We start from the raw sequence: 14,609 nt of genomic DNA, 5'->3' as shown, positions 1-14,609 counted from the left end.
CAATGAGTCAACTCTTCTACACTGCATATAATTTACTTGACAAGTAAATACAATATTAGTAGTTAACATATTTTTTGAAGACGTGTTGTTTTTCCAATTAGATTTGAAAGTTTAAAAGGACCTTCAAACTTTTGAAATTTATTAAGTGTTATTTGTATTTCTTGCTTTCACCAAAGAAATATCTTAGACCTTGGTGTTAGAAGGTCATAGCAAAATACCCAGAGTACAAGCTTAACATATGGATTAAAGATAAAAAACCATGTCTTCAATGCTTTAAGGATACCATAAAACAGTGGAATATGTCAATTGAAAACTTCTGATTCTGAAAGTGGTTTGTACCAGACTAACCCTCCTGGATGGATAAAATATAAACTAAACAAAATACAACTGTATGAAGTCACTGGAGAACAATGAGGTGGCTAAGACTTGAGGGACCAAGATATAATGAGGTGAGACTGACATTCTCCACAACTGTTCTTTTCAAGGTATTTGCCAGTTCCTAAACTGTTAAGGGCAGGAAGCTGAGGCGATAAGTAGAAAGCATCTAAGAGGCTAAGAAGCTCACAAGGCACATTCAGAGTTTCACAGTGTGGGGAGAGACAAATGAGTTCAGGGCCTTTAGATGAGGAGGCTTTCTGTTGAGAACCCTGAAGGGCTATGGTTTCAGAATTAAGAGCAAATCAGAGATAAAATAGCCTTCACCAAAACTTCATATTGATCTGCCTAGGAATCAACTGGAACTACCCCTACTCTAACTTATCTGGCAGAACAGTCCTCTCTGGACGCAATAACATTATGTATAGCTTCTGCAGTTTGTCACATACTATATCCACTATTTAGTCAAACATAAGCTGACATCACAGGAATCAGGATCAAATGTCTGAACAGCTGAAAGAAAAACAAATGAGAAAGACCTACATATAACACAGATGTTGAGGACAGATACAACTTTCAAATATTTTTCATAGTAATTAAAATTCTTTGAAAAAGGTTAAAAAAAGAATTTTGTTAGATAACTAGAAATATACAAGACGACTCAAGTGGAAATTATAAAGTGGCAAATGTAATAAATAAAATTAAAACCTCAACAAATGCATTTAACTACAGAAGAATAGTGAACTGAAAGACAAATCAGAAGAAAATATCCAACCTGAAGCACAGAAAGGAAAAAAAATTATGAAAAACATAGAGGAAACTGTTTAAAAGACACATGGGATGTAGTGGATGGTCTATAACATGCAACATGAATTCCAGAAGATTCAAGTGAGCATGGCAGCAGGGCTGTTTAAACAGACACTAACAGAGAACTGTTCAAAACCGACAGGAGACATCAGGTCTTAAGAATAAAGAAGCTTTACAAACACCATAAATTTCTAAAAGTTTTTTTTTTTTTACAGTAGGCACATATTGATTTAACCTTTGAAGATCTAAGATAAGGAAAGATCTCAAAGCTTCCAGAGAAAGATGAAATAAGTATACACCTTGAAGAAAAAAAAATATATCCTTAATCTCTAAAAGAGAAAACAATTAGAATGAGAAAATTTTGGAAAGTAGAGACTAAGGCTAAAAGTAGAGACAAGGCTAAAAGAAAATAATCACCAAACCTAAAATGTAATATCCATCAAAAACATCCTTCTTAAACAGATAAAACAATAAGTACTGCCACAGTAAAAGATTCAGCCTAAGAAAAGATACAAGTACAAAACTCCCATGTAAATATTCAGTACAGCAATAACTCTGTATGACTGAAATGTCTTTCGACTTGTGCTTCTGAAACAGTTAATATTTAAAGTAAAGCAGTATTAAAAGTCAGAAGTTTAATATAAAGAAACAGGAATATTAGAGACATCTCAATAATACTGGAAAAATTGCACAGCTACACAACTAAAGCACTGGAGCCAACAGCTGAAGGGCAGTGCTGACCAGCATTCCTACACCACAGGCTGGGTGTGCATAGCAGTCATCTCTACTGCTGGTAGAACTTTCGCATTAGACTCCACCCAAATGCTCAAGGTAAGTCAGTATACTGGGCTCTATGCTTACACAAAGCAAGAAATATACAATGACTATCTATTTGATAACACAACAAATAGTGTAGTCTCAGGATTTTCAGTAGTTACTGGAGGAAATGGTCACTGCTCCTTTCTCTGGCACTGTTTGCCACCTTTGCTCTCATGAAGAAGTGGCTCCGTGAGAAAAACCTAGTATACACAAAGTAAGGTAGAGTAGCAAGATTGAGAGGAAGCCAGAGGTCTGATCCTACTACATCTGAAGGCCAAGTTTCTCATATTGTTAAGTGAGGGGAAAAAAATCTTAACTCCTGTCTTACCCAGATTTGTCTGTTTTTTTGGACAGCTGTTTTCAAGAGATATTAAGAAGTGTTTGGGGCTGGGTATCAAGCAAGAGTATCAGGGTTAAATGAATTCATGAAATACTTCATAGTATTTTATGATGATTCACATAGCATTTCATGATGATTCATAGTATTTCATGTTGATTCACTCGTGATGATTCACAATACAAACTTGGGCTACAACTTCAAAATGTCCCGCTGTGTGGAAAATTATTTGTCCAATTCAGCATCTCCCAAACCTATTCGACCACTTAAAAGAGGCACTGTTAAATTTCAAATAATACTAATGTGATCTCCTAAACACAATTTGGAAAAAATGACAAGCTTGTATGCTCTACAGGTATTTCTCTTGACGCTTTCCCAACTTAAATAGGAAAAACTGAAGTTACCTAGTAGAAATGCCATCCTGCAGCAGAAAATAGATTGTTAAAAATGTGTTGTAATTATCTGTGTTTTCTTCATCGTGCCTGTGTGCCTTACTCAGTCACCCAGTCATATCTGACTGTTTGCCATCCCCATGGATTGTTCGCCCACCAGGCTCCCCTGTCCATGGGATTTTCAAGCAAGAATACTGGAGTAGATTGCCATTTCCTTCTCCAGGGGATCTTCCTGACCTAGGAAGCGAACCAGCATCACTTGTGTCTCCTGCATTGAGAGGCAAATTCTTTACCACTGATGCCACCTGGGAAGCCCTCATAGCAATACGTAATAAAATTGCTTGCTAAATATACCCAAAAACACTCTAGAAAGGATTCATAACAGATAGTCCATCAGTCAATCTTTAAGTGGTCAAATAGGTTTATTAATAATACTGATGGTGAAAGGTAAAGAAAGGCCCTTGTTAAAAAATCTAGATGGAATTAAGTGCTGAATTTGCCTTGTGATGTTCAGGATTTACTTCTATTTATTTTCTTAAAAACTGTGACATTAATGTAAGAAAAAAAGTTTTAATTTCAAATCTGAAATACTCTCTCCTCTTTTCTATTGAAATAATTGTTTTTATACTACAGCTTTCTTAGGAATCAAGTTAATATAGTACAACTGAGTGATCTAGTACTATCAGATGCATTGAGTTAACCAAGAATGATAAAGTAGGAGAAAGGCGAAAAGAATCAAAGTCATTTGAAAGACTGGCAGTAAGTGCAGGGCAACACACTGCATACAGAGTAAGTCTTTATACAAAAGATCCATAGATTTCTATGTGATATAGTGGAAGTAGAATTTTATGCATAATTAGTCTAAAAGAGAAAAACAAAAATTATCCTAGAAAGTAAATGTCACATTTTCAGATGATTTTCAGGCTCTCAGAATTGGTTTGCTTTGAAATGATCTGAACATACTATTTTATTATTAAAACAATTCCAAAAATATATAGGAAACCAATTTCTTACCTGCCAAAGAGACTTTCATGAACAACATAGACAGAACACACGCTGAGATCTATTAATCCTTTTGGTTTTGTAGCCCGTTTTTCACTTTCAAAATAAATAAGTTGGGCATCACTGCCCTCTAAGATAAAATATAAATTTTTCCACCTTTTTCCCTTTCCTGTTAAAAAAAAAAACAAATTGTTTTCCCTTAGCCAAATAATGAACTATAACGTCACTGATAGTAAAATCATAAAAATGGTCATTGCTTAAAAAAAGTCAAATATATTTCATATTTCAATTTTTATTCCCAAAGCTTCAGTAATACCAATCCTTATAAAATGAGAAAATGTCTGTAATCTATCTGTAGAAAAATATTTTGTTATATTCCTTGTTTTAATGAATCACAAGGTAAGTGACAAGGGTACCTAAACAGTGTATTTAGAGATTTCATTACAATAAATCATTAAAATTCTCACTTAGCATTAATTCTTTTCTGGTCATAAGGGAAAAAAATCTCTTCTGCTAGTCATGCACCCCTCATCCCCCACATTTCTTAATGCCAAACTGAGGCAAATATATAAGCTAGAAACTTCAATACCATGAATGTGATAAAAGTCAATATGAATTTTCGCTTAAAAAAAGTTATGGACAGGTGACCAGGGGACCAAGAATCAGATGCCAACTTGTTAAATTCATATCTCAATGATAAGATTTATGCCCAGTACTCACAATGTTTCTATTAAGAAGCTGAATCTTTAGTCTTAAAAGTTTACACTTACCTTTTTTTAGAAGATAACCTTTTTTAACAATATTTTTATAAAAGGCATCCTTTGTTTTACGACGAATTGTATTATAAATTTCCTTGCCATCCACTGCATCATTGAGTACTTGTTCTTGATCCTGAATTTTCAAAAATATTAAAATTATTTCATGACTTCTTGATGGGAATGAAGTAAAATCTACTAAACTACCGACTTAAAAACCAGATTGTGCCTGTCTAGACATTAAAAAATAATACCAAAATCTAAAATAATGTAACATATATATTAAGAGATTCTGCTTTCCAAAGAAATTTTCAAAAAGGTGTCCTTACCATTTCTCAAGAACTATTTTTTAAAATACAGTTTTTTGTGTGCTTTATAGCAACACTGTTTTGAAAACATGTATTTGTCCCAGCATAACTGATAGATTTGGACCAATCTGAGCATAAAGCAAATTCATGTTTGCTTATGCACAATTACATCCTCAAGAAACTCTAAGTGAGTGCAGAAAGCTGCACCCAGCTGAAATGAGATGCCTGGGAATATGCAAAATACATCCCAAAAGCCTACCGGCCTGCACAGATTCACTGAGTGTTATAAGCCATATCCATCCAGCCACATCTGGCGTCCTAACGTGTCTGATTTCAGATAGTCCTCCTTTTTAACACTTCCCACTATTTACAACCCTTCTGATGGCCTCTTCCACAAGAAAACTTCAGGCCTTTTTCAAGGTAAAGTGCCTTATTTATTGTACTACTTGATGCGAAAGTAACTGCTGTTTTTGCATTGTTGAACTCTGCCATCTGATTTTGGAATACATTCTTAAATAAATGTGGTTATGTTATACATCATTTTAATGCATACTTCTCGCTTTATGCTTTTCTGCCAATGACTTATTACTTGCTGTTTAGCTTTTAGACTGTGGAAATGATGTTAAGACAAAAAACAAATTCGAGTGATTTTTTTATTCGAGTTCAAATGCATCGTAAAGCAGCGGAGATAACTCTCAACATAAACAACACATTTGGCCCAGGAACATGAACATACAGTGCAGTGGTGGTTCAAGAGGTTTTGCAGAGTAGGCCTTGAAGATGAAGAGCATAGTGGCCGGCCATTGTAAATTGACAACGACCAACTGAGAGCAATCATCAAAGCTGATCCTCTTACAACTACCCAAGAAGTTGCTTAAGAATTTGTGTCAGTCATTCTACAGTATTTGGCATTTGAAGCAAATTGGGAAAGGTGAAAAATCTTCATTAAGTGGGTGCCTCATAAGCTGATCAAAACTCAAAAAAAAATCATTTTGAAGTGTCATCTCTTCTTCTACATGACAGTGAACCATTTCTCTATCTGATGTGCAACAAAAAGTGGATTTTATACAGTCAGCTCAGTGGCTGGAGTGAGAAGCTCCAAAATACTTCCCGAGTCAAACTTGCACCAAAAAGCAGTCATGGTCAGTGTTTGGTTGTCTGCTGCTGGTCTGACCTACTACAGCTTTCTGTATCCTGGCAAAAACATTACATCTGAGAACTGTGCTCAGCAATTTGATGAGCTGCACCAAAAACTGCAATGCCTACAGCTGACTTTGGTCAACAGAAAGGGCCCAATTCTTCTCCACGAGAATGCCCAACTGCACATTTCACAACCAACACTTCAACAGTTGAACAAATTTGGCTGTTAAGTTTTGCCTGATTCACCATATTCACCTGACCTCTCACCAAATGACTACCACGTCTTCAAGCATCTCTGACAACTTTTGCAGGGAAAACACTTCCACAACCATCAGGATGCAGAAAATGCTCTCTAAGAGTTTATTGAATCCTGAAGTATGGTTTTAATGCTACAGGAATAAACAAACTTATTTCTCAGTGGCAAAAATGTGTTGATTGTAATGGTTCCTACTTTGATTAATAAAGATGTATTTGAGCCTAGCTATAATGATTTAAAATTCATGGTCCAAACCCGTGAATACATTTGCAACAACCTAGTATTTAAATATTTCTTACCTATTTAGCACATATAAAAACTCTGCTAATTGTTACTAGTTTATCTTTATGTGTCACTGATGATGCTTTTCAGTGTTGTACCCGTAACTCCACCTTTCCCATAATCCTGTGGGGTTTATTGCATGGTTTTATATGACACTGAACTATAGGAAGGCATGTATCTTAACTGCTAAATCCCCACAACCCCCTATAATAAAAGAATTAGGATGTCAGGAAGAATATAAAGATATAAGTGCCTTTATAATGATCTTCCCCAAAGAAGTCAATCTTCAATATTACCATTTAGTCCAATGGACCCAATTTTAGTTTTTAGTTTCTTGTTTGAGCAGCAAGAATTAATATTTTATGACTTTTTCTTAGAGATTCATGGATCTGGCTGACCATTTTATATCTAAGATACGTTATAGAATTTTCATGAATCCTCTTTTTTCCTACATCTTGAAACACTCTGCTATTTTATCATCGTAGGAACCATTTCATCATGACTCAACAATTATACTCAAGTAGGCTGAAGAGAATGGCAAACCATGGCCCACAGACCAAATCTAGCCCAGTGCCTGTGTTTGGACGTAGAGTTTTACTGGAACACAGCCACGGTCATTGTTTTACATACTCTGTGTTGTTGCTTCACTACAAAGGCAAAGTTTAAGTAACTGAGACAAAGACTGAATGGCCCACAAAATCTAAAATATTTAGTATCTGGTCCTTTACAGAAAAGTCTGCCAACCTTTGGCCTAGAGGCTGATGCAACAGTGAAATAAATCAATTTTACTGCATCACCTTTGGCACTTTTTACTTTGTTGCCAACTACTGCAGCATCTTTCAAAAAATATAAAAGGCCATCTTTGTTATCTGTTTATTAGTTTTCACTGAGTGCAAATAAAAATTCAGAATTCTTAATTTTCTGCCCATATTAGCAAAAAGAAAAAAGTGAAAAGATGTTTGACAATTATAAAAGGAATCAGATGATGAAAGCAAAGCAACATCAATACTCTGTGACCTACTAACTATGATGATAAAATTGATTTTGATAAGCAAAGTTTCAGACTATAATTCTTGATATGGTAATATCCTTGATGAATTGTCTCAAACTCAAGAATGTACTGAGAAAATATTGTATTTCTAGGGAAATAAAGGAAATATGGTGCACTCATCTAGTTAGTGATTCAATAGAAAGGACATCATGCAATAATTTGTGACAAGAAATCTAGATAAACCTGTTTCCTAACAGAAAATGAGGATTCTTAAAACTTTTATAATTTCCATCAAGATTTACTCATATGGCTTATAAATGGACAAAGGTATTTCACATTTAAAGGTTACTGGAAGGAAACATATAATGTAGAAATGTAAAAATTCACCATACTGATCATTCTAATTGATGTTTATAAACCTAAAAATATATTTAAAGAGTATAGAAGACTGTACTATCCAACAAAATTATGAAACAAAGTTTTCCAAAGTATTACAGCTAATGTTGCAAGAACAAGAAAGAATCAAACTAGAACGCAGCTGAAATATATTTAAAATCTAGAATCAGTAATGCATTTTGACAGTAAAAATGTGAAAAGAACCAGAGGAATTATAAGCAAGAACTATTACAGAAGCTGTATCTGAAATTAGGGTTTACAAGATAGATATGATTCAGGTCCGTACAAGACAGTGGATAACAGTTAGCTGCCTTCTATTTCAGGAACAAGCCTTTATAACCAAGGAAATATATGCATAGTACATTATGAGAAACACTGGACTGGAAGAAACACAAGCTGGAATCAAGACTGCCGGGAGAAATATCAATAACCTCAGATATGCAGATGACATCGTCCTTATGGCAGAAAGTGAAGAGGAACTAAAAAGCCTCTTGATGAAAGCGATAGAGTGAAAAAGCTGGCTTAAAGCTCAACATTCAGAAAACAAAGATCATGGTATCCGGTCCCATCACTTCATGGGAAATAGATGGGGAAACAGTGGAAACACTGTCAGACTTTATATTTTGGGGCTCCAAAATCACTGCAGATGGTGACTGCAGCCATGAAATTAAAAGACACTTACTCCTTGGATGAAAAGTTATGACCAACCCGATAGCATATTCAAAAACAAAGACATTACTTTGCCAACTAAGGTCCATCTAGTCAAGGCTATGGTTTTTACCTGTGGTCATGTATGGATGTGAGAGTCGGACTGTGAAGAAGGCTGAGTACTGAAGAATTGATGCTTTTGAACTGTGGTGTTGGAGAAGACTCTTGAGAGTCCCTTGGACTGCAAGGAGATCCAACTAGTCCATTCTAAAGGAGATCAGCCCTGGGATTTCTTTGGAAGGACTGATGCTAAAGCTGAAACTCCAGTACTTTGGCCACCTCATGTCAAGAGTTGACTCATTGGAAAAGACTCTGATGCTGGGAGGGATTGGGGGCAGGAGGAGAAGGGGACGACTGAGGAAGAGATGGCTGGATGGCATCATTGACTCGATGGACGTGAGTGAATGAACTCCGGGAGTTGGTGATGGACAGGGAGGCCTGGCGTGCTGCGATTCATGGGGTCGCAGAGAGTCGGACACGACTGAGTGACTGAACTGACATTTAAATTCTTATTAAATTTCTAATAAAGTTTTTTGTACTAAACCTTCATTCTTACTACTTCAAATTATTCAGAAAATGACCAAGAAAAAATTTTTTTAAGATACACTGCACCCAGATGATAAATAGTGATGACTGTGTCCCTAGTTGTATATATTTGTACTTATCAATTTTTATCACAGTAGTGATAATATTTACTCTTCAGTACAGAATGGGGCATATTTGTAGTCTACCTGGTGGCTCAGTCAGTTAAGACTGCCTGCTATGCAGGAGACCCAGGTTCGATCCCTGGGTCAGGTAGATCCCCTGAAGAAGGGAATGGCAACCCACTCCAGTATTCTTGCTTGGAGAATTTCATGAACAGAGAAGGCTGGCAGGCTACAGTCCTTGGGGTCACAAAGAGTCGGACACGACTGAGCCACTTTCACTCCCTCATGTAAGACATTACAACACTGACATTTGGATTTAAATACCTGAATTCAGGATTATATAAATCTTTCCTATTTAACATAAAGGCTGGTCAACTGATATACAACACCTACATTAGAAGACACTACAGGCAGGGACACCACTTCATGTTCCAAGTGTTGGTAAGTTACTAGATGACAGGAGGGAAGGCTTCTCAGCCTACTCTTTCTACAAAGTTCTGGAGAAGGAAGTCTCATACATTCCTCCCAAAGGGAAGCAGATTATCTGATTGGTGAGAGTCTAACAACCACTGAAGCAAGTTTTTGCACACAGGTTAGGTGTGCAGGCTCCTACTTCAGTTGTAAATCCTTTTCTCAGGGAATAGCTAAGAAAACTCATTTGATAAATGAATTCAATAAAAGTTCTTTTAGTGCCAGTTCTTGAGATACATCAGTGAATAAATCAAAGATCCTTACCCTCAAGGAACTTAACATTCCAAAGATGGAAAGAGATAATAAACATAGTGAATAAGAAAACTGAATTGTATGTTAATAGACGGTAAGTGCTCTACAGGGTAGGGCAAGTAGCAGCAATAAATAATATGTACCAGTAGGTCTCAATTGTGAAGCTAATACCTAAGCAAAATTTGAAAGAAGAAAAAGAATGAGGCGAGTGGATATTTGAGGGAAAGTCATTTTGGGCAGAGTGAACAGCTGTAGCAAAAATCCTAATGCAGCAAAGATCCTGACATATTTTCTTTTTAACAGCAGAGAAGCCAGTGTGAGTGGAGATGAGTGACAGAGAAGGATGGTAGGAAGAGTTTAGAGGACCACGGGACACTGCACTAGGGTCCTGCACGCTACTGCAGGGACTCTGGCTTTTACTCTGCATGAAAAAGACCACCTCTTAGTATCAAACAGAGGCGTGAAATGGTCTGACTCACATTTTAAATGGATCCCTGACTGTGGTACAGTTTTAAAGGGCAGTTGGGAGCAGAAGGAGGTAGAAACAAAGAGATGATATTCTCTAATAGTTAGAATCCTGCTGGGAAAGATAGCTAAGTGTTGGCATTTCTCAAACTTCTATTGGAAGATACTTTTACTCCAGGCCCAAAATATTTCTGGTGATGGTTAAATTCTATATATACTTTAAAGGCAGAGGTGGCATGACGATCCTGACAGTTTAAATACAGAGTATAAGAGACAAAAAGAAGAGTCAAGGATGACTTGATGCCTTAAGTAATTTACTTACCTTCTCTGGTCCCATTTTTCCTATCTGTAAAATGGGCGTAATTACAGAATCAACCTCAAATTGTTTAAAAAGTTAAATAAATTAACACATGTAAGACATGGTGTCTAAAATAGTGTTCAAAGGGCTCCTCCTTTCTTCTAGTATCTGTCTCAGGAAGTGTTAGTTCCACCAAGAAAAAGACTTTCTCTTTCAGCATCTTACCCTGAGTAGGGGTATGCAGGGTAACCTTAGGGAGAATGAACTGATTCTGTTAGCTAATCACTTTTACAATAATGAAAGGACATTACTAGACTTTGGGTTCTCTAACAGTTAGAATCCTTCTGAGAAGGACAGGTGTTATGACTCTCAAATTTTTCTGTAAACTACTTTTACTCCAGATCCAAAATAATTGACTTCAAACAGCATTTAATGGTTTCTATGAAGTAATCAAATTGCTCTGTAATCAGCATCAGTTATTTCTGAAGTACTGAAAGCATTATAGGCACTTTTGCAAATGACAATACTTGGAAGTTTGTTCAGCTGTGAAACAGTGACACAAGAATAAGACACAATGTATGTCTGAAGTAAGTTTAAGTTTTAAAGCTATCTTAAAGTTTACTAAATGTCAAATGCTACTTATTTTTCTAACTATAAAAAATTTAGTTAGAAAATTCTAATAAGACAAATTTAGGACAGGAAAAATGCGTGCATGACTTGTGAGCAAATAAAATTACTCAAACAGCCAATGTGAATTAGAATGCAGAATACAGTAACAGAAGTGAGTGGCAGGATCCATCATTTGTAGGTAAAGGCACCTCTGATCCAATAAAAAGATCCTAAGCAGTGGTTTCTAGAAAGCACATACCATACTACATAAAAAAAACGGTAGGCAAAGTCTGCCAGAACTGCCAACAAAAGGGTTGGGTGGGTGTGGGTGTGGGTGTGTCTAAGTCAGTCATATCTGATGCTTTGCGATCCCATGGACTGTAGCCTCTGTCCATGGGATTCTCCAGGCAAGGATACTGGAATGGGTTGCCATGCCTTCCTCCAGGGATCTTTCCAACCCAGAGATTGAACCTGGGTCTCCTACATTGCAGGCAGATTCTTTATCATCTGAGCCCCCAGAGAAGCCCCAACAGAAGTGGTACATAATTGCTAACTACAGATATTAGGAAGGTGTCAACAAGTAAGTGAAACTTGAGATGTAAACTCGAAAGGCAGAGGAAGAAACTGACATGGAGTTCGCAACAAAGCACTGGAAACACAACACAAAACTGCCCTCATGAACTTCCCATCTACCAGGAAAGCATGAGGAAATGAAGCAAGATTATATTAAAATGTGACAAGATGATTCTTAAATTTATATTAAGCATCAGAATAATGTTTCTCTCTTAAGTGGCAATTAATAGTCGGTTATAACCATCATAAACTAATTTGTTAGGAGGAAATAATGAGACGCTCAAGACACTACAAAAAAACGTGGAAGTTTAGCGGAGACCCAAAACCCCTCACAATCCTTCTTTACATCCGGGGAAATACACTACCCCCATTTTCCACATAGGAAAATTCTTAATCACTCGTTTGATGTACCTTTTACTTACCCTCTACCCATCACACTTTAGGAAGTATGGGCAAGATACAGAAGCTATAATCACCTAGGCATTAAGCACCTAGCGTTCAGCAGGAGCTCTCGTTCAAGGCCAGCCCTTTTTATGCTCTGCATTTCGGTCACTCTTGCCTTCTCCAGGACCTTGTACATGGGGTACTGCCACTACCCCATCCCTCACGCACCACTCACTTTCCTCAAGTACACACATGCTCAAAACTCTCTCACCATAAAACTACCGGCAAATAAAAACAAAGAAGTTACAAGTTTAAACCTCGTTTTGCCCTACATCATCTTCTAGCTACTGTTTTTTATTTTCTTTACTTCCCAAGAGCTGCCCTGGTGGCTCAGATGGTAAAGCGTCTGCCTCCAAGGCGGGAGACTTGGGTTTGATCCCTGGATTGAGAAGATCTCCGGGAGAAGGAAATGGCAACCCACTCCAGTATTCTTGCCTGGAGAATCCGACGGACAGAGGAGCATGGTAGGCTACACTCTATGGGGCTGCAGAGAGTCAGACACGACTGAGTGACTTCACTTTTTTTTTTCCCCCAAGCTCACCTAGATAAACTTGGCTGTGATTTATTCTTGCTGTCTCCACTTTCGCCTCCAACAAACTCACTCCTTGACCCAGTGCAACTTGGTTTCTGTCCCCACCACTCCTTCTACTCTCAAAAAGCCACTAAGGACTTCCTAATTATCTAGAACCAACATGAAAACTAGAGATTCTCTTACAAATATTCACTTTCTGAAACAATCGGAATAATCAGCAGTTTTAAATTTTATCCAATTTCAAATGCATGGATGTGTGCATAACCATATCACCAAAAAAGCATTTTAAATTAAAAAGCTGATTACTGCAAAAAGAAAAACAACACTGACCTGCATGGGTACAGGTTCCTTAAGATAATACCCTTCAACAATTTGTTCTTTTCGATAGTGATCTATGATGTCCCCAATGCTGTTAAAATAAAAATTACTAACACTGACATAATTTGTCTCATAAAAATTGCAAATCTTAAAAATACACACAAACCTTGTTAGCAAGGATTATCTGTTTGCAAGTTTTTTTCCAAAGTATATAACCAGAATGTAGTAATAGAATACATGATCATTACAGTCACATTACTTTAGAAAAGCAGGAATGTTCCTAATATTGATTTACAGGTCAGAAATACTTGACTCAGAGATTTCAGTTTTCCACACACATAATCCAAGCACCACTATATGTGAGGAAAGGATTAAAAGTCTACTTTTTTTTTTCTTTTTGTTTTTAGACAAAAATATCTGAGAGATTGAACAAGAAATGACAGACAAATCACATTTATTTAGCAAGTAGTGAGTTCAGGTTAAAGTTAAGAATTTTTATCATCTGAATGATAAATTATCAAAAGTTACCATCATTTTACATATTCTGCTTTTATAGTAAGATGGAGTCATAAGACAAATAGCAGGTGAAAGCAGAAACAAAAAAGGGAGGGAAGGAGGGAAGGAGGGAGGAAGGAGGAAGGAAGGAAGACCAGGATCTAATCTTATATGTAGTATTACAGCTACAGCAGGAAAGGTTTATTGATGATTTTGATAAAAATGCTACAAAATATTAATATTTGGAAAATATCACAAAACTGAAAATAAAGTGACGTTATATACTGTATTTTAACACAAACTTTAACATGAGTTTTTCTAAGTATAAAAACGTTTCTCTATAATCACTTTGCCATTTTACTGTCCTGAATATGTAAAACCTAGAATTTTTAACTTTCCTTTAATACACTAGAGGAAAGGATATTTTAGTGACAGCTAGGCAACATTTCTCAAAACATCTTGTTAATTTATCATTTGATTTTTTCATGTTTTTCCTACTGATCCAATAACTGTTTTATATACACATAGGTGTATATTTATATATAACTGGATATATATTCATCACTATTTTTCATAGTTGTTCCTACTGAAAGAATAGTTGAAATGTATATCTCTTTTATCTTTGGAGATACATATGTATATATATACACATACATATATATTTATCCCTGATGATAAAATATCTTTGCTATACTACAAAATTATTTCGAATTAAATATAAAGTATAATGTTAAAAAGCGAAACAGAAGACTTGAAAAGCTTAATAAAAAAGTACAAATGAATATGAACTAAATACCAGACACAGCATTTAACATGATAGGGTGAGGGGAATGAGACAAGCAAAGAATTTTAAAGGTGAAAAGTAGGAACCAACAATTACAAATTAATACCAGCTTGGGAACAACCTAATATTGTTGGGTAACATTATTAGTAAGTC

General features: G+C 36.1%; 1 protein-coding gene across 3 annotated transcripts in view; it reads right to left on the bottom strand.

Annotated features, from left to right (window-relative positions):
- Window positions 1-14,609, bottom strand: part of RASA1 (RAS p21 protein activator 1) — a 109,147-nt gene that overhangs the window by 30,283 nt on the left and 64,255 nt on the right. For all 3 annotated transcript variants that reach the window (XM_060415988.1, XM_015096185.3, XM_060415989.1), the window contains 3 exons: window positions 13,190-13,268; window positions 4,503-4,623; window positions 3,745-3,901 (listed from right to left, as the gene is read on the bottom strand). In XM_060415988.1, the coding sequence (XP_060271971.1) occupies window positions 3,745-3,901; window positions 4,503-4,623; window positions 13,190-13,268 (357 nt within the window). The remainder of the gene's footprint in view (window positions 1-3,744; window positions 3,902-4,502; window positions 4,624-13,189; window positions 13,269-14,609) is intronic.

The sequence above is a fragment of the Ovis aries genome, chromosome 5 (genome assembly GCF_016772045.2).
Source record: "Ovis aries strain OAR_USU_Benz2616 breed Rambouillet chromosome 5, ARS-UI_Ramb_v3.0, whole genome shotgun sequence".
NCBI lineage: Eukaryota > Metazoa > Chordata > Mammalia > Artiodactyla > Bovidae > Ovis > Ovis aries.
The sequence above is the reverse complement of the archived record's forward strand: the minus strand, read 5'-3'. Positions and strand labels throughout refer to the sequence as shown.